General features: G+C 37.5%; 1 protein-coding gene across 2 annotated transcripts; it reads left to right on the top strand.

Moving 5' to 3' along the window:
* The first annotated feature begins 1,631 nt into the window (after positions 1-1,631).
* On the top strand, positions 1,632-18,291 carry LOC111321880 (gelsolin-like protein 2). Of its 2 annotated transcripts, none has more exons than XM_022924870.2 (15): positions 1,632-1,792; positions 6,515-6,604; positions 8,312-8,404; positions 9,207-9,302; positions 9,860-9,954; positions 11,033-11,105; positions 12,308-12,400; positions 13,273-13,338; positions 13,667-13,703; positions 14,773-14,876; positions 15,757-15,788; positions 15,943-16,025; positions 16,256-16,347; positions 17,113-17,206; positions 17,938-18,291. In XM_022924870.2, the coding sequence occupies exons 1-14, from the start codon at positions 1,712-1,714 to the stop codon at positions 17,203-17,205; spliced, it is 1,128 nt and encodes a 375-aa protein (XP_022780605.2). In that variant the 5' UTR covers positions 1,632-1,711; the 3' UTR covers position 17,206; positions 17,938-18,291. The 2 variants fall into 2 exon arrangements, with proteins under 2 accessions (XP_022780605.2, XP_022780604.2); XM_022924869.2 differs by lacking the exon at positions 1,632-1,792 and adding an exon at positions 5,845-6,064.
* Positions 18,292-19,070: the final 779 nt, after the last annotated feature.

Here is a 19,070-nt window from a genome sequence, read left to right as displayed (position 1 = left end):
GGGAATCTTTTATATAGGGTTAACCTCTAGAATATCCCCTTTCGAGAGATACTTTTTTTACAATTTTTTTTATTTTCCTTTCTCTTGAATAAAGTATTGTATTGTATTTTTTGTATAACTGAGACGAAGAGTGAAAACACCATTAAACTTTCTTCTCGCATAAAATCTCCACAAATCAAGAGAAGTTTGACAACCCCACGGTCCCACGAATTTGTTGGAGAGGTTGCGACGGAACAGGATTTTCGTGTATGCCGGTTTAGACTGACTGTCAAAAGATCACTGTTCTGGGAGGCTTTATTTCCAAAGCTTTGTTATTGAACTGTAAACGGGAACCCTTGCCATGCTCATTAGTGTTTCACTTTTTCTTCAATCTCTCAACTCGGGAGACTAAGGGAAGACATTCCACACCATGGTACATCAGCTTACTATGAATTTTGCGGGTATCCTAGCGGATTTAGACCCCCTTGGTTTGGACCCCCGGTCTAGATCCGCTAACGTATGCGGCCTAGGTCCAAATGGCCCTCCTTGCTTAAAACTCCTGACTGCGTTGATTTAGCTTGTACTACTACTTGGTGGTTACTAAAAAGGAGGATCGCCTGTCCGTAGCATAAAAAGTCGATAACTACACTGTACACAGCCCACAATACTTCTTCGTCATGTCTAATATTGCATGCGCAGTTTTCTTACTGGATTCGTACAAAATCTCCACGCCCCCAGCTGGGAGAACAATGCCGTCTGCGGTTTGCATGTGATTAGAATTCATATACAAGAACTTTACATGAAATTTGCTGTATTGGTTGTCCACTTTATTCTCGCCTAGAAACTGAAATTTTTCTTAATTTGGAAGTAAAAAAATGAACGAAGGCGGATCTAATACTGGTCAGGATAGAAACACGACTCTCACTTTGTAATCATTCTCGACCTCTTTCCCAAAGTCCATTCCCTTCCTGGAAGGATTTTGATGATATCGCGATAAAATTTACCTGATTTCCCCCCTTTGTAATATTGTTTGTAACCCCCCTCTCAATGGCGGTTAATAAACAGTTAATTTCCCATAGCCCCCCATTCTACTCTGTCGGCGACGACAGTTGATCCCCCATTCCTCCTGAAAATTACGTGATCCCCTTAAAAATCCTTCAGCGGAAGGCTTCCAGGTGATAGATAATAAGTGGTTCCGTACTGACGGCTATTCTGTAAGGGAATTTATTTATTTAACGAGCAGACTAGGTTTGCTTTTACTCCATCTCATACCAGCTCAGCTCGCTTTCTAATTGTATGATTACAGTTTTCTGACTTTGTGTTTAAAAACTCGCAATTCGTTAACTGCACTATCAACCTCGGTTGCCAAGCAAACCGAATGAACTCAGAGCAAACCAGGCTAATGGTGTTTGACAAAAACACAATTTGAAAATCCGAGAGATCGACAGGTTTGTTTGTGAGAGATATAATTTACACTTACGTCAAATGATCGCCGAGTAGAAGTAGGAAATATGAAATATGCGCAAACCCAAGTGTGAAGATACCCTGAAGTGTCATGATTTATTTATACCCTCCATAGACCAATCACAATGGCGATGGATCGACTAAATTAAGGTATTTAAAACAGATCTATTTCGAATTACAGCTGAGAACAACACCGAACGTCAAAAGTACTCTGACAATCTTCAAACGGTCGATACTATAACAGGAAGAAATTGCTCTCAGCAATATAATGGCGGGGCTCGTCAAACCAAAGAAGCGTTGTTGGCAAGAAACAAACTTGGAATATTTTGGAAGTGACACTGAGAGACAAGTAAGTGTTAAGAGAGACCTGGGATTTCGAAACTGCGATGAAGACATGATGGTTTTAAACCCCGCATAGTTCTTGATTATGAACGATAATTCTCACTGTTGACGTAAATTGGTAACGGAAACTCCTGCCCTTGTTGTGGTCTTTTAAACTTCTTGTGAAGAATGTTGTTTAGGGTATCTGAAACATTTTTGCTGAAGGCCATAAGACAAGCAGCAGGTTCAGATATAACATTTAAACAATTCATGCCACCTGCATGCTGCTGCCAAAACGCATATTTATGACCAGCATTGAGCTGACAGTTTTGTTTTAAACACTGAAATTAAGAGCTCTTAAAAGAGCATCTCTTGAAATGTTTTATGCTCTGGTTATTCAAAGGGGTCTACTACAAGGAGAGGAAAAGAGAGAAGTGTTTACCACATGAAACCTTTGCCTGACTTTCTTATAAATCAACCTAACCAGAGGGTTTAATTTCACATATTTACATAACGACCAAACTTTGTTTTAAATATAGCACTATAAAACAATACTCAATGCAGACATGCAGCGCTGACTGATTGTTGTGTTGAGATTAAAAAAACATCTTATTGTCTGATGTGAAGCCTCCGCAGTTATCATTTCAACTACGAAGCGACCTAATTTTGACGCGGAAATATGTTAGCCATCCCGCAACCCAACATTTTTCCACCGTAGGCGTGTTGAGATCATTCTTTTTGGATCATACGAACCATTTTTGCTGGCATTCAGTATTATAGTAGCGGGTTGGTCACAGTTGAGGTTGATTTCGTTCTTCGGTTCGATGATTCTCTTCTCTGTTGTAGAATCGAAATCATTCGAAAGAATACTGATGGTTTGATATAGAAGTAGAGAAAAATATCACCAAAGATCAACTACGAGACGGCTAAGTACAAGACGGTATAAGTGTACAGCAAACAGTTTTTAAGGATTTGTCTCACAACACTGTGCTTCGGTTTCCCTTCAGGAAGGCTCTTGTCTCAACAACAACCTTAAACACTTCACGGTTCATTGAAACAAAGTAAATTTAGGCTCGATGGGCGTTGTATCTTAAATATAAAGTCACCGATGTACCGAATTATACAATAGCAAATGATCGCGCTAGATCAGGATAGAGTGATGACATGCCGAACTGCAATAAAGTTACCTTTTTTCTCCGCTATGAAGGAGCTTTAGCGCTCGCTGTGGACAAGTAATTCTTTTCTTCTTCTCTTTATCATTGTAAATATCATCATCATCATTATCAATAACAACTGTCTTCATAATCATTATTTTTTTTTTTACTTTAATATTAGTATTGTTAGAGAGGCTAACTAAAATTATCAGGTATCTCCACATTGTATCCGATTTTTGTTATTTGTAAACATCTCTTTGAGTAATTTTGCAATAACCTTTTCAGTTTCATTAGTCCTTTGGTTTTGAACTGTGAGTTTTAGAAACTTGGTTCTTCTCGATCTTTCATTTTCGAGAAAGTCGAAAGAAAATGTAATTAATTTTCCCGGCTTTTCCACGGTTTGGAAAAAAAAAGATAATCTGAAGAAATTCAAGCACCTTGCTATGCATAGAGCTTGTTAGCTCCAAGTCTCTTTATGTACCGCCCTTTGCATTCTGCCCTGTAGAAAATTCAATCACCAAATGACAACGTAAGGATTTAGAGGGAAGTCTTTAAGTTTGTTTGCGAGGAGTAGGTGGCTTACAGAATCAAAGGCCTTGATTAAGTTCGTCGTAAACATTCAAACAGCCATCCGATCATCAAGGAACTTGCAGACTATACGCTACATGAACTACCCTTCCTGTACTCAGTGGAACTGTCAGTTGCTGAAGCTGTCTTCTACAATTTTCGGGGCGTAAAGCCTGTAGACAACTTTCTCTAAGCCTCGATTAATGACTGGTGTCACGTTGATTGCCCAGTAATCTCCTTTTAGTCTCCTGCACAGACCTTTCACCGCCAATCAGTTGGACCTAAATTTGGTACCCTCGCGGGTGTCCTGCCTATCGCGCTCAACTCCGCTCACTTAAAAAAAAGGGAAAAAGAAACGCCTGTTCTGCAGGCTACCCCCACTAGTCTATACGTCTGCCCGTCTGGAAACAAAAAGAAATAAAGCCTGTTCTGCAGGCTACCCCCACTAGTCTATACGTCTGCCCGTCTGACAACAAAAAGAAATAACGCCTGTTCTGCAGGCTACCCCCACTAGTCTATACGTCTGCCCGTCTGGAAACAAAAAGAAATAAAGCCTGTTCTGCAGGCTACCCCCACTAGTCTATACGTCTGCCCGTCTGACAACAAAAAGAAATAACGCCTGTTCTGCAGGCTACCCCCACTAGTCTATACGTCTGCCCGTCTGGAAACAAAAAGAAATAAAGCCTGTTCTACAGGCTACCCCCACTAGTCTATACGTCTGCCCGTCTGGAAACAAAAAGAAATAACGCCTGTTCTGCAGGCTACCCCCACTAGTCTATACGTCTGCCCGTCTGACAACAAAAAGAAATAACGCCTGTTCTGCAGGCTACCCCCACTAGTCTATACGTCTGCCCGTCTGGAAACAAAAAGAAATAAAGCCTGTTCTGCAGGCTACCCCCACTAGTCTATACGTCTGCCCGTCTGGAAACAAAAAGAAATAAAGCCTGTTCTACAGGCTACCCCCACTAGTCTATACGTCTGTCCGTCTGGAAACAAAAAGAAATAACGCCTGTTCTGCAGGCTACCCCCACTAGTCTATACGTCTGCCCGTCTGACAACAAAAAGAAATAACGCCTGTTCTGCAGGCTACCCCCACTAGTCTATACGTCTGCCCGTCTGGAAACAAAAAGAAATAAAGCCTGTTCTGCAGGCTACCCCCACTAGTCTATACGTCTGCCCGTCTGGAAACAAAAAGAAATAAAGCCTGTTCTACAGGCTACCCCCACTAGTCTATACGTCTGCCCGTCTGGAAACAAAAAGAAATAACGCCTGTTCTGCAGGGTCACACGGCTTAGCAAACTTCAGATTCGAGTCACGAAACAGTTCTTGTGCGGATCAGCCTGTCTTTTCCGGCGGTACTGCTCAGTCGTCTTAGTAAACAAATATTAAAATGTGTACACACTGAACGATTTTCACGGCTAGTGATTTATGAAATGTACGCTAAGCAAGTTGCTTCTAATACTTGATTCTCGTCTTATTTCTTCTTTGAAACTTTCTTTGGACCATGCAGCAGTTACTGTATTTCAAAATTCTTTCACTGGTGGAGACGCTTATAACAACTGATCCTCAAATTTTCTTGAGTAAATCTACAGAAATACCGGGTCCACCTCCTGCCTCCCTGCCTACCTTCCGGGAACGATGTGGTCAAATGAAGATCAGACGTATATGGGAGAGGGGGTGGGGCCAGTGTAAATTCTCCTAGGGAGCTTCTCCAGAAATAAGATATTACAATGTATTCAAACTCCATTTTAATACCTACCACTGTTATAGAACTTAAAAAAAAAAAAAACTTCGCAAAGAAAAAAAATATGTCTCCGACGATTGATGTAAACAAACCTCCAACTTTCAACCGGTACGATGCAATGAAAGTTTTCGTTTGAATTTTCATTAAAGTATGCTTTTTTTTCTTGATTAATGTTACTTACAGGAACAAACGTAATATTTGAGTATACTTCAGCACCCAATACAGTGCAAATTTTACATGTACTTGGTAGTGAATATTCCAGTGATGCACTCCAATGAGCTATGATGGTCTGGTTTTTAAAATTTCAATTTTTTGCATTTTTTAATCTTAATATTTTAACATTAATAGTTTAAAACAGACCTGTTATGTTCGTTTCAAAGAACTTACGTCGATAACAGTTGAAGCATCAGTGGTGGTCCTGTTTGCATATTGTCAGTTTATTCATATAAATGTTTCACAGCTGTTTGGTCACAGTCGATCAATAAATTTTTATTTAGAATCGAACCAAAATTACATTCGAAATTGATTCAGTTTTTTCATGTCTGGGTTTACTGTGGTGTGACCGTGACAAGTAGATATGTTAATGATTAACGGAATATGGAATTATAATATTTATGCAAAGATCAACATTAGCATGGCGTCGACCAATAACTGTGCTTGAAATTACAGTCTTGGCACTTTGGAGCGAAGGGAACTCCTTTATTTGCGCCAGGCTCTAGTTTCTCTAAATTTGGAGACTTAGGTGTTGTTCAGTATGGCAGGACTTGTGAAGGCTAAAAAGTATGATTGGAAGGACTCAAACTTGGCTTTGTTCGGCTCAGACGTCGAGAAAAATGTAAGATTTTTAAATGTCAGCGCTCCGCCGGAGTTGCCCTTGTCTTTTAAATTTGTAGCAATAGACAAACGATAGATGTCTCGTTGAAAGTTCACTTAACTTGCCCAACCGTCGACAGAGAAGAGATACGCCGCAGAAATGATGCAGTTTTATTTCAACCATGACAAATGCAAACAGTGGAAAACATGCTTAAGTTGCAAATTAGGCTTATCTGGAACTTGACTTTCTAATGCTGTAAAACGTCCCTAAAAGCCAATAGTCACAGATCACAATGTTGAGAACAAATAACAAGAGAAGCATTTCGTGAAATGAGTTGAAATCGAATGAAAAATATATGTATATATGAAATATACTATTGTGTGCGATGGTCTATCAGCGTAAGTATGTAATTTGCTGAAGGCTTGCGAGATTTTTTTCTCCAATAACTATTTTTGCACTATCCATTGGTAGGTCAAGAAAAGTTCAGCAATGACGGAAAAAGCTTGGAAGGGTTGTGGTGAAAAAGTTGAATTAAAGATCTGGAGAATTGTCAAATTCAAGGTGAGCACTAAGCTTAGTTTACGTTCTTTGGTCATTTTCTCGTGTATTTGGAGTATTTTCATGTATACAGTTAACGTCAAATCTCAGCTGGAAATGTTTCTGTTAAATACACCTTCGCGTGATGCACAAATCAATCTTGATAATACTTTTTATCCATCAAACAATGATGCAGTAGTTATTATTACTGTATCTGTGCAATCAAACGTAAATCTTAAATTCATGCGATATTTTGACCTCTGTAATCTGAGGGATAATTCGACTTTATTTGAGCTGTCGAGTTTTTACCTTATATGGTGCTAAAGCTGAAGCATTCATAGTGATCGAATAGCTAAGTATATAGCTAAGAATGTTCTGGGTAAGAAATGTTTGCTTTCACGTAGTAACTTTTTTTTCATGATGACAATATTAAACCGATTACGAACTCTGTATGAGTTTAATGGACATATTTAGTTTCAACCTGCAAGACCAATGTGGGAGAGAAATGGAATTGAAAAAGAGGCAAAAGGAAGATTTTCTGCTTTTCGAAAAGAAGTAAAGGGATGCAAGTTATGACACTAAAAGCAATTTTTGTGTGACTATCCAAACATTTTTCCATCAAACCTCATTTTCCTACTGAGAACTTTCCTGAGCTATTAATTAAAATGAGTCATTAATATTGTAATATTGATAGTAATGTTGTAGCTATTCATTCCACATAATGGCTGTATTTGTTTTAAATTGATTTTCTATTTGGAATTTTGCTAAGATATTATTTTTTTCACAGAAATTTTGAATTGTTAATTGTTCAGGTGGTTATAGAGAAACATGCACTCTGATTGAGCCAGGATTGCCTTGTGTCTTGCTATCATCACCCTGTGCCAAGTTATTGTTGCACTGTGGCTAAATTTCAAAATGGCTGGATTTCAAGATTCCAAAGAAAGAGATATAAGCCATGACAGAAATTTAATTCTGAATGGCACAAACAATTCCATGAAGCTTCTACCATTCTCTATCACAAACAATAGAAAATCTTCATCATATGACTGGCTTTTACTAACCAGGAACTTGTTCACTAGACAATAATTTGGTCTCTTTGCAAGGATACGAAATAGTTTGTCCACTAGTTCAAACAAACTACAAAGGGTAGAAAGGAATGAAAGTGTTATATTTCAATCAGATATTTAATTGCATAAGTTGAGGATTATCAGCTGACAGCTTTTAATTGCAAGTGACATTTCATATACTTTTCTTTTGTGTGCCCTTAACCCTCCCCCCCTCCACCCACTCCCAGAGGCTTGTGTGTGCAGTGCTCACTATTCTTCAATGTATTTACTTAACTCTCCCAGCCTCCTGTTTCAAACCCTACCAAAAGTACTGGAACATTTATATGTGACAACTCTCTATGTCTCTGTTCTCTGATGTGTGATAGGTTGGAAGCAAAGAAATAAAAGAGATTAGGATTTTCCTAAGATAAAAGCCTGGACAATTTTATCAAAGCATATTTTCAGCACTTTGTCTTGAGTATTATTCAATAATATTAATTTCAGTTCACTCGAAAACAAGACTAACGGTCTATAAAAAAGTTTTGTTCTTAAATCTATTAATTTCCTTTGACACTTCAGATGAATTACACTGTCATATAAAGTTCTATGACAATATGCTATTGATCAGACTGCATTTTGCCTTTTTGTGCATTTGTATTTTAAAATGTGACTTTTGTATCCACAGGTAGAAGATTGGCCTAAGGAGGATTATGGGAAATTTTTTGAGGGAGACTCATACATCATTCTAAACACATACAAAAAGGATCCCAGTAGTGAGGTCAGAGAATTCGGCTGGTGCAAAATTTTTTTTTAGAAATATATCTTTTATATATCATTGGTCAGTTTAACTCCTTGTAAATGGCAAGATGGAATCATGCCAATAGTTAGCAGTGAGGGTTTTCCACCACCACGGCCTCTAGGCCTTATAGGAGTGACAAGTATGTAATTTCTCCTCACTATATCACTTGTGCATCAAATATTGAGTTTGAGAGAATGTAAGAAGTGATCCCAGTTGAAAGTAGCTAGCTCATCTGGGAATATGGTTTATGATTAACAAACAGTGCTTGAAACTGAGGATAAAGTCAGTTTGTCCCTATTTAAAAGCCCAGCCATCAAAGTAAGAATTTTGTTGCGCCAACGAGTCCTTGATTGCCTGTCAGAAAACCCCATGTCTTAAGTACACCAAATAAAAAAAACAACTTGAGGTTGCCTGTCTTTCCATTTTTGTTGAGGCAGATCTTACTTGTGTTGTGCATCTCACTTGCTCAACTTTCTTTTTATGAGCTGGCTGGTTGAATCTGTCCATTAAATTTTGAGCACTGCAGGAAAGGGGTGCAGGTAGTTTTGCTTTATCTGATGTTGGGGTCCTTCACTTTTGAACAACACTAATATCTCGCCAGCCTTTTGAGTTTTCCCAGGTTGTTTTATTATTTAGAACTATAACTTTTTTGTCACAAGATTTGCATACACATTTGTAGGTCCTTACAGTCCAATCCCCAAGAAGCTTAAGGGCTGTTAATCAAACTCTGCCCAGGTTACAAAGGTAACCAATTTTTACTAATGTTGTTATGATTTATCAGGAGCTTGACCATGATGTTCACTTTTATATTGGCAAGTACTCCACCCAGGATGAGTATGGAACAGCTGCATATAAAACAGTTGAACTTGACACTTATGTGAGGATCAATACATGCCTTCTAATTGTTTTATGTTCATCTCAATTTTTCACTGCCTAGATATAGAGGAATTGAATCTTCCTGCATTGAAAAAAATCACTGAGATCCCAGATTCACAGGATTAACTAGTCAGGAAAATTTATCTTTTAAAAGGTTCTCTAGTTTGAGAACTAGAGATGAGTGTTTTTGTTGTGTGTGCATCAATTTCAGAATGAATAACATACAGTAGCCCCTACTGAGTAAAAATATCAGCTGCAGGAGTAAATTGAGTAAAAAATTTTTAAAAAATTCTGTTATTGTTGTAGATGTAAAGCTTTGAAGGTGGGGAATATCAGTTGGGTTATATCCTTGAAAGATGTATTTATTTCAACTTTACTGGAAATGTAGCTCATCTCTGGAAAGTAGTACTACTATATCATCACCAAATTCAGCTTAGCCACAAAATTAGTAGTGAAGGAATACCATTTACATTTAAATAACAGATAGTGAACCATCATTTCTTTGATCTGGCATTTCATGTTGTTGTGTAGGTAATATTATCAATTTTCCTTCCTCAGTTGGATGATAAACCTATCCAGCATCGTGAAGTAATGGAACACGAGTCTGATCTCTTTAAGAGCTACTTCAAGGCCATTTCTAAAATGAAAGGAGGGTATGTGAAAAACATCAACCAGAGTTTTAAAAAAAGTAATTCTTGTGTTTTAAGGTTGGACAATTTTTTAAACATGAATGGGATCCTCTGAAAATTATATAATGTTTTGAATTCTTCAAACATGTTTTAGCCACACAACCATTATCATCTGTGTAATGTTTAGAATCAACTAAGGAATAATGCATTTTCTTAGGAATAATTATTATTTTGTTATGCTTCTGTCAAGACCTTTCTAGATGAGTTCTTGAATGGAATACTGTTTGATAATTAGTAGCCATTTTGAAAATTAATCCATTGATGGGGGGTCATTTTAATTTGGGGCCTACCTGGTTGTCAACATGGATAATGATCACTATTTCTATAGCAGTATTTCTATCATTAACCAATTAAGTGCTTATAACAATTATATCTTAAGTTTGCCATTTGTTAATATAGAAACAAATCAAAGGTGAGAAATTCTTAAAGAAAAAACAACTAAATAAAGAATTAACTAAATAAAAAGGTCTTAACTCTACTCTATTGAGAGTAGAGTTGGGACCTTTTTATTTTATAATTATATTTATTTATGAGGTCTTTTAAAAAGAACTTAGGCATGCTGTAGTTCCCATTTGGTCTGGTAAATTGTTCCAGAGGGAGGAAGCAATGACTGAAAAAGTGTTTTTCCCGTGAATGGGTCTCAACAATTACTTGTTGGTGGATAGAGGGGAGTGTTCTCCTAGGCACATCTTTGATTAAAGAGTCTGTTGTTATAAATATTTAAGTTCAATTTCATGGTATGATTAAAAGAACTTAGGCATGCTGTAAATGTAAGAGCTGCAAATTTTCAGAGTTAAGAGTAGATCATAGAAGAGTATATGGATGAAATCCTGTTAGACAGTGTGTGGTAAATGAGTTAACAATTTGACCTTCACTGGGCACTTTCCTGTTATTTCAATGTTAATTGAAGCCCTGTTTAGCATAACGAAAAGGCATGAAGGTCTCTATCAACAAGTTTTTCCATTTAGAGGATGTGGACTAAAATTTGTCAAACACATACTGCAGTTACAATTTTTTTCTTTTTGCATGATTTGTCACGTAGGGCTGAAACAGGATTCCGTCATGTGGAACCCAAGAAGTACACCCCCCGCCTTCTGCATGTGTTTGGTGATAGGGTAAGGTACCCCCTCTATATAATGTAATTCTTTAGGTAGACTTTAGTAATATTTTGTGAACAGTATAAAGTTAAAGTTTTACCGTGTTTATGGAATATCAGTTATCTCCAACAAAAATGGTTGCACTTCATACACTCAGAATAAATCATTGTTCAACCTGAACAACCCCATTTGTTGGAGGCGGAAGCACCCATTGTTGTATAAGCCCATTTAACTGATGGTTCTGTGTTGGCTCCTTGATAGTAACACATTAAGTGAAATCCTGTATAATGTAATGAGGAGGTTGGATCTTCTAGTTTCATTCTTCTGTGACCAAGGAACCATGAACGTTTTCTTGCATGAGAAATTGGAACACAAAACCACTTTTAGTGATAAGCTGAAACAAATATTAAATCATACAGCAATACAAGTCATTTGTTATGTAACCATTTACATACATACATACATACATACATACATACATAAATACATGCATGCATACATACATACCTACATAGGTTAATTGATACATAGGTTAATTGACCACTCCCCATAGGGGCTTTTCAGGGCCAATTCCCACCCATCCCACCCAGGGGAGGACATCCACCACACAGTAATCTCATGCGTGGGATATTACCGTTTCCTACCCCTAACCCTGCAGGAGACGGTTTATTCGTCCTTATCCGAGAAGACTAGAATATCTATCCATTTCTTGATTTTAGAAAGGTAGCAAATTCTCCTCACTTATTTTAAGACCACGAGTATTGGTCTGGCCGGGGCTCAAACCCTCTACCTCCCGCACAACACAGTCCGGCGCTCTAACCAATTGAGCTAACCAGTAGGCGGTTAGCTCAATTGACCCCTACACGTGAGTAGGGTCCTAATTTTCTCCTTACAAACATTGAGGTCACAAGAATAAATAAAATGATGATCAACTATAGAAGCTCTTGATTGTTAAAACAAATCAACATCTTTGGAAATGTATCGAGAACAGTTTGGGGAATGCAATCACTGATTTAGGGATGTAAATGGTTTATACAACCCAAGCTGAAATTTGCAAATGGAAGGAAAATCACAAACAGCCACAGAACATATAGCATCTGTTTTCTATTGAAAAAAAGAAAAAAAAACCTGTAAGAGCCCTAATCATGATTAGGGCAGTGCCAAAGAAAGAATCTATCAAGGAATGCAAATTTTTATTAACTCCACTTTATTTCTGACAGAAAAAGACCAACATCAAAGAGGTGAAGTTTAAGAAAGATTACTTGAATGATGGTGATGTGTTCCTGATTGACCTTGGACTTCAGATATTCCAGGTAGATCAAAAACTGTTTTACTTGCAAGGCACTGGTAGGTAATAAAAAATCAGTGCACAATATGCATTATCAAACTAAATGTGGTGTTGGATTAAAGAAAAAGTCTTGTGAACTTAAACCTGTTAGACATTCCTGTGATGTAATCATAATTGGGTTAACTTCCCTAAAGGAGGGAGACGTTAGGGTTTGCAGAATCATGGTGTTGGACAATTTTTGTGGTATTTTGGTGATTTTAATCTCAAATTGCAGGATCACAGTATTTTTAAAACCTGCAGGATGCAGGTATTTCCCACGCACGAGATTACTGTGTGATGGATGTCCTCTCCTGGGGTGGGATGGGCGGGTTAGGATTGATTGTAAAGCGCTGTTGATCTGTCATTGTAAATAGCGCTCTATAAGTGATAAATTGTAAATTGTAATTGTAAATTGTATTATAAATTAGCCTCCAAATGCTCCACCATTATCCTCCAAATGCTCCACCATTTTCTGAGCATTTTGACAATTTTCAATTGCTTTGGAAACAGGCTGAAATAAAAAATTACCTGTGACTTATGTTGATTTACAAGTTCTTGACTGTTATTTAAGTGTTATTTGTCATAAATGTAACATTTTATCCTTTGATCTCCCCCCCCCCCCCATTTTCAGAGAACTCCTTATCATTTCAGCTTTTTTGATGCACCCTGTAGCATTTTATATACATGATTACCAGTATGTCCTGTCTTTGCTTTGTGTATTTTCACTGGAATCAATAGTGTTCACCATGATTTGTTCATAATTAGCACATGGCTCTCTGTTTAGAGTTTGACTCAAAAGTAAAAGAGAATTTAAGTTTCAAACAATTTCTTAAACAAATAGTTGGCTTATTTGTGTAGTGGAATGGTGAAAAAAGCAGCAAGGAAGAAAGGTGGGCCGCTGGGGGAGAAGTCTGCAAATTAAGGGTAAGTATGCTAATATTCATACTAAATTGTATCTGTGAATGGTTGAATTTCCAAGTAGTGTAGTTTCATAGAATAACCTTACTGATTTTAGGTAGTACATGAAAGGGCATAGCATGGGAAAGTCCCTTTGTATATGTGCATAACAATGATGATGATGATAATGATTATTATTATTATTATTATTATTATTATTTCATTACTACTGATATTATTTTTTTTACTAGTGCTAGATACCTCCTTGCCCTAACTGGGAAATCTTTCTGACATAAGCTACAATCATTGAATGGTGTTTTAAGACTTCAGAATACTTACTGTTGTTGTCTTTCAGTCTGACCGGGGTGGTAAACCAACAGTGGAAGTTCTTGGTAAGTATCTGATAAATTAAATATTAAATAAGGAACTGTTCAAAATTTCTCTCTTCTAATCTTTTGATTTATTATCAATGGCAAATTACTCTGTAGACTAAATGCAGATTATCATTTGAATTAAGGGTTGTGTATACTTTAAAGATGATAATCAATTAGCACTTGTCTGTCAACAAGGATTGTCTTGTTGATTACTTTGTAAGATTTACTGATTTACAATTATTCTATGAGAGTGTGTTGGTGGAGCTGACAAAAAGTCAGGTTTCTACGCTCACTTTAATTTTTATTTGCATTACGGTCGATCGCGGTTGTTAAAGGGACAAATAATTACAAGTTATTACAAAATACGAGTGGAAAGAATAGAAAAACGTAAACAACGGAGGAAAAGCATTGGGACAAGGAAAGAGACTTACAAACGTTGTATCATTTGTGGACACGAAGAACGGAAAAAACTTAGAGCTGATCGTAGCGAAGGAATCGATGTTAATCTATTGGACTCGGATACTCCAGTCCTGAATTTTTATGGAGAAGCTTATACAAAATGAATGTAAACAAAGCAAAATTACACGAAAAACCAAACGGAATATAAATCATCGTGAGTGAAAGAATGCGAAAAACAATAAGAAAAATGCATGTGCAAAAACATAAAAATGTAACTACGGAACGTAAATGGGAATGGCGCACTAACAGTTGGATTTGTGAGGATAGATAGCCAACAAGTTGCAAGGCACACAGCTTTAACCAATCTCGTATCCAACTGTATCCTTTCAAAAGCTTTATTTCATTCTTTGTGGCTTTTACTTTTGTTATGGAGATGACATTCAGCAGTTTTTGTTTTTACTCTACTTCTAATCACTGGAGTAGTGTTTGCTTCTGACCAAGAATAAATTCAACTCAGCAACACATGGGTGAATCATTTTCCTTATGAGTACGTTATTTGTTTTATGAGCTAATGACTATAGTTGAGTGAACCTATTAGAACACTAGAAATTCAATATTCGGGGTTTCAAATTTAATAACCTCTGATCTGCCCATTTAACACTGATGTTGTTATATACGACTGTAACAGATGATTGTAAGGTTGATGAAATACCTGACGTGTTGTTGGAAGTCTTTCCCGATGAAGGACAGCCTGGAACCAAGAGGTCTAAATTCTGTAAGAAAAGTGATGAGGTATTGTGTATACGATATTGTTTTCATTTTAAATTTTGCAGCTACATGTGACGTGTGCAGTCGGACGGTTGTTCTCCATGTCAGCATTTTCCTGACGTAACATCAATTTGCTGATCCGTATTTTTTAATTAAATTAAATAGTTCTTGTTTCAAATCAAATTTGAGAATTATTGAGTGACCTTTCTGCCATTGGACCCGGTAGTCAGCTTAAAAATTTATGCACAAACTAGCAAAAAGTAAAATCAACCTTCCTTTTACTTTTTTTTTTCTTGCAGTTTATGTGAGTATCGTCCCCAATCTTTCAGAAAACTTCTCTTGGTTTCTCTATCGTAGTGATTTCCACTTGACTAGTTTAAATAATTTTTTACTGCCGTTTCAACTTGATCTCTGTACGTGTCTTTCTTTTCTTTTTTTTGTTTACGAAAGAAAACGAGATCACTAACCCTCGAAAGGAAAAGCCTCATTTGAACTACGTTGGACCTATGCTTTCTGTTGAGGCTGGGGGAGATAATCACTGATATCTATGTGGTAGTTCTTGTCCTTTCATTAGCGTTTTTGCGGTTTCCCATGGTTGCAAGAGTTAACTCTTTATGCACAACTTTGGTACTCTTTTCAATTCATCATTCAATTTATATTTTCACGAAAACGTGATTAGCAGCTTGGTTCTGATTCAAACGCGAATATCTTGCACGTGTTTTCTTCTAATTTAAATGGAGCGAAAACGTCGTCTACAATATCTTCAAGGGGAGTTTGTTTTACGGATTTTTCTAAGCAAGTTTTTGCGATTTTCAACTCCACCCACATTGGTATTCCCGTTGGGAAGTCTTCCACTATAACTGTTGTTTCTAAATAATTGCTTGCAAATTTTTCTTTCATCTAGACTGATGCAGGGTACGAGAAGGTGTTATTTAGGTTAGTAGTATACTTCGATAGAATAGTGTGGGTATAATCTTTACTGAGATTTGACGACTGATACTGCCTTTGGTAATTCTCAATAAGATCTATGGAACCAGTTCATGATCACTTTCATTCAACACCATGCTGAACCGACTTGAATGATTTATAGGTTGTCAGATGCAAGCTCTGAGATGACGTTTACTGAAGTTGCTCGCGGAAGTATATCAAAGAGCCAGTTGGACAGCAGCGATGGTAGACTTTCTTCCTCTCCCATAAACCTTCAACCAAAATATTGAAAATATCGGTAGAAAACTGAACTGTTGAAAGAAAGGATGAAGTGGCGACAGTATTCGCGAAATTCTTCTTGAAGTAAACATCTTCAAGGAATACATTTGCTTTGCTCAGTGGTTCTCCCTTACCCCCTTCACTTCTTACTCGAAACTGCGGTGTGAACTGCAGCTTTGTGTTTTTTAATTTTTCAGTTTTTATCTTGGATTCTGGTAAACACTGCTACGTGTGGGTTGGGAGGAATGCTAGCCCAGATGAAAAGAAGAATGGTTTGTCTTATGCCCATGTAAGTATTTCTGTGTACTGTCCTCTTTTAGGTTCTCGATGTATTGCCTTTCTGCGAAGTAATGTAGATTTCGTAAAATTTGTCGTATCGCATCAGGTATCAGCTGAAATTGTATAAACAGTAGCCTCTGTTTGGCGCGAAAATATGCACGGATATTTGTCCGCGACATTATCTGTTCCGAGGTGTGAACAGCTTTCCGACAGCGAAATCCTAGGAAAACATTGAGCTTCGTTGAACAGATAAATGTCCAAGGACAAACATACGAGCATGTTTTCGCGCGAAGTTTCCTGTCTTTCAAATATTTTTGTAACGTGCAGGAAAAATGTTTACGAACAGCTTATAGTTTGCTGCTTGGGATGTTTACTTTTCAGTGTTCTCTGGTACGACTTGATGAACAAACTAACATGTCCCTTCTTCTGTAACATTAGTCAAACGCTCCTTCTTCCTGACATAAATTATAATAGTTTTAAGCAAACGCTTTCATCTTAGTATACGCCTTGAAGGTTTGAAAATTGGGGAAGATCACTTGGTTTGTATCCTCAGTTTTAGACCAATCGCCAGAAAACAAAAGATATGAAAAGCTATCAAATTAATCATTTAAGTTTTTCATTCTACCTCGCTCGGCGGACAGTGATTCAGCAAATATATTTTTCTGTATGTCAGTTTAGTGGTATGAGCCGTTTTGGTTAGAAATTGATGATGCACTCAGAATGTTGTCTTAAAGAATTAACAACTGAATGTCTGGTTAATTTGTCTTATTTACAGAATTACCTAGTAAAATCTGCAAGCCCTCTTCAACCAGTCACTGTAATTGGAGAGGGACAGGAAACAAAGGGATTCTACGCAGCATTTAACTAAGGTACTCCGGTTCCATGTTCACCAATAGTCCACGATCTTCTCACATGTGGCAACACGGCATCGTAAGGTGCAGAACGCGTTCGCGTTTTATAAACGCGCACAAACAGAACACCTTATGAACACCCTTAGCTTGACGCGGTGCCTGTAACGTTAGACAAAGTTATTTAAAAAAACCATTCCATTGCTCAGGCATTTGCTGATTGAAAAGGTACTAACCCCAACCAAAAACTCAGAGACGTTTGACCCAAGTCAAGTGTAAATAGCATGATGTAAAACCTCGACTCGAAGTCAGCAAACCAGCTTGCTATTTACGTGCGCGGTCTAGGCGTTGCATTCTGGCACCCGCACGAGGGGCCTCCAAACGGCTTTCATTATTAACCTGTTTGAAAACTGGTGGAAGAGTTACAATAGTTTTATGAGTGTTGGCGTCGACTGTTGTTACCAGATAACTTGTGCCAGGGTCTCGACCAGAATGGCGAGCGACCGAAAATCGGTAGGCCGTATTTTTTGTAGGAGGGGGAGGAGAAGACTGATGATAGTAAGTCCCTCTTGGATCTTTCTTCTCTTTTCCCCACCCCCACCCCCACCCCCCCCCCCCCCGCACCGAAGCAGAGTGCCTGGAACAGACTAGTTAGAGGGTAACACGCATGTGTGAAAAGTATTTACTCCTGCTTTCTTTTTGCGCAAACGTTCCCGTTGGGAGTTTCTGATTTAAGAATTTCATCTTTTCAGGGATGTGCCGTGTGGAACGAGGACATTCTAATCATGAAGTATAAAAGAAAAAAATGTTTGTAGTGTGTCTGGTTAAGCTTCAGGTGAATGTAGACAGAATTTCGTGTGGTTTTTACCACATTGGGCAGAAATTCGTCTTTGTTCGCAGGCAGCTTCTGGAAGTAGGTCTCTTGGTAATTTTGTCGCTTTTAAATCGGAAAATGAAACTTGGGTTGTTGTTTATCTAGAACGTCGAGGTTATTTTGTTAAACTAGGATTCACCGCTCTATACTGTTTTAAATATAAAATTGAAAGTGATCACAGATATGAAAATAAACCTTGGAATCTACTGTGATTCAAGTTTGTGATTATAAATATTACGTGTAATTATTGTGGTCTGCCCTGTAGCACAGACTGGACTTCTACTTCTCAAGTTTTGTTAAAATATCTCTTGGACACCTCATTTGACTTTACATAGATAAAATGCGAAGAACATGCTTCTCGACTTAAAACCCACCTTGAAGAGCTCTGATATGTCAACGCTGGTCTGCAAAGGTTCTTCTCTAACTGGTGTTTCTATTGGTAATTGAACTGAGTGGTGTGCAATTTGGTCTGAAATCGTGCGTATGGTTTCAAGATCTCAAGTATGATACAAAATTACAAGTGTGATTGTAGACCAAAATTGCTCAAATACAAAATTTTTAGTCTGTACAAACATTTTATATATCCAATGCTGAGCTAGTTTGTAGGAAAAAAATGCAAAAAAATTGTCTTTTATACCCGCAATTTGGCTGGCTACCGTAATCAAGCCTTGAAATCCTTAATATCTTTTAATAAAGCTTAATCATTCGCTGGCAGAAAGAAGCGCTTTAAAGATATAAAAATGAATAACCCAACTGATGAAAGCCAATCGTTTTGCAAGGATCTCCAGTGATTTTAAAATGCACGTAATAAGGCTGGAATTACGCTGTTGAAGTTACTTAATTGGTGTCCCATTTTCTTAGGAAAATGAAAATTTTGATGTAGATTATTCATAATATCGTATATGAATGACTGCAACCGTGCAAGGCACAAATACAAACCTAGTAGAAGCTGCTTTATTTCTCTCAATGCTTTCCCATCGACGGAGCATTGATTAGCCCTTTCCACCCTAA

This window comes from Stylophora pistillata, chromosome 10 (assembly GCF_964205215.1).
Source record: "Stylophora pistillata chromosome 10, jaStyPist1.2, whole genome shotgun sequence".
Lineage (NCBI taxonomy): Eukaryota > Metazoa > Cnidaria > Anthozoa > Scleractinia > Pocilloporidae > Stylophora > Stylophora pistillata.
The sequence above is the reverse complement of the archived record's forward strand: the minus strand, read 5'-3'. Positions and strand labels throughout refer to the sequence as shown.

Coding starts and splice junctions, on each gene's coding strand:
- LOC111321880 (XM_022924870.2), top strand. CDS start 1,712: ATGGCGGGGCTCGTCAAACCAAAGAAGCGTTGTTGGCAAGAAACAAAC. Junction 9,303..9,859: donor CAGTTGAACTTGACACTTAT/GTGAGGATCAAT, acceptor TTCCTTCCTCAG/TTGGATGATAAACCTATCCA. Junction 13,339..13,666: donor GAGAAGTCTGCAAATTAAGG/GTAAGTATGCTA, acceptor GTTGTCTTTCAG/TCTGACCGGGGTGGTAAACC.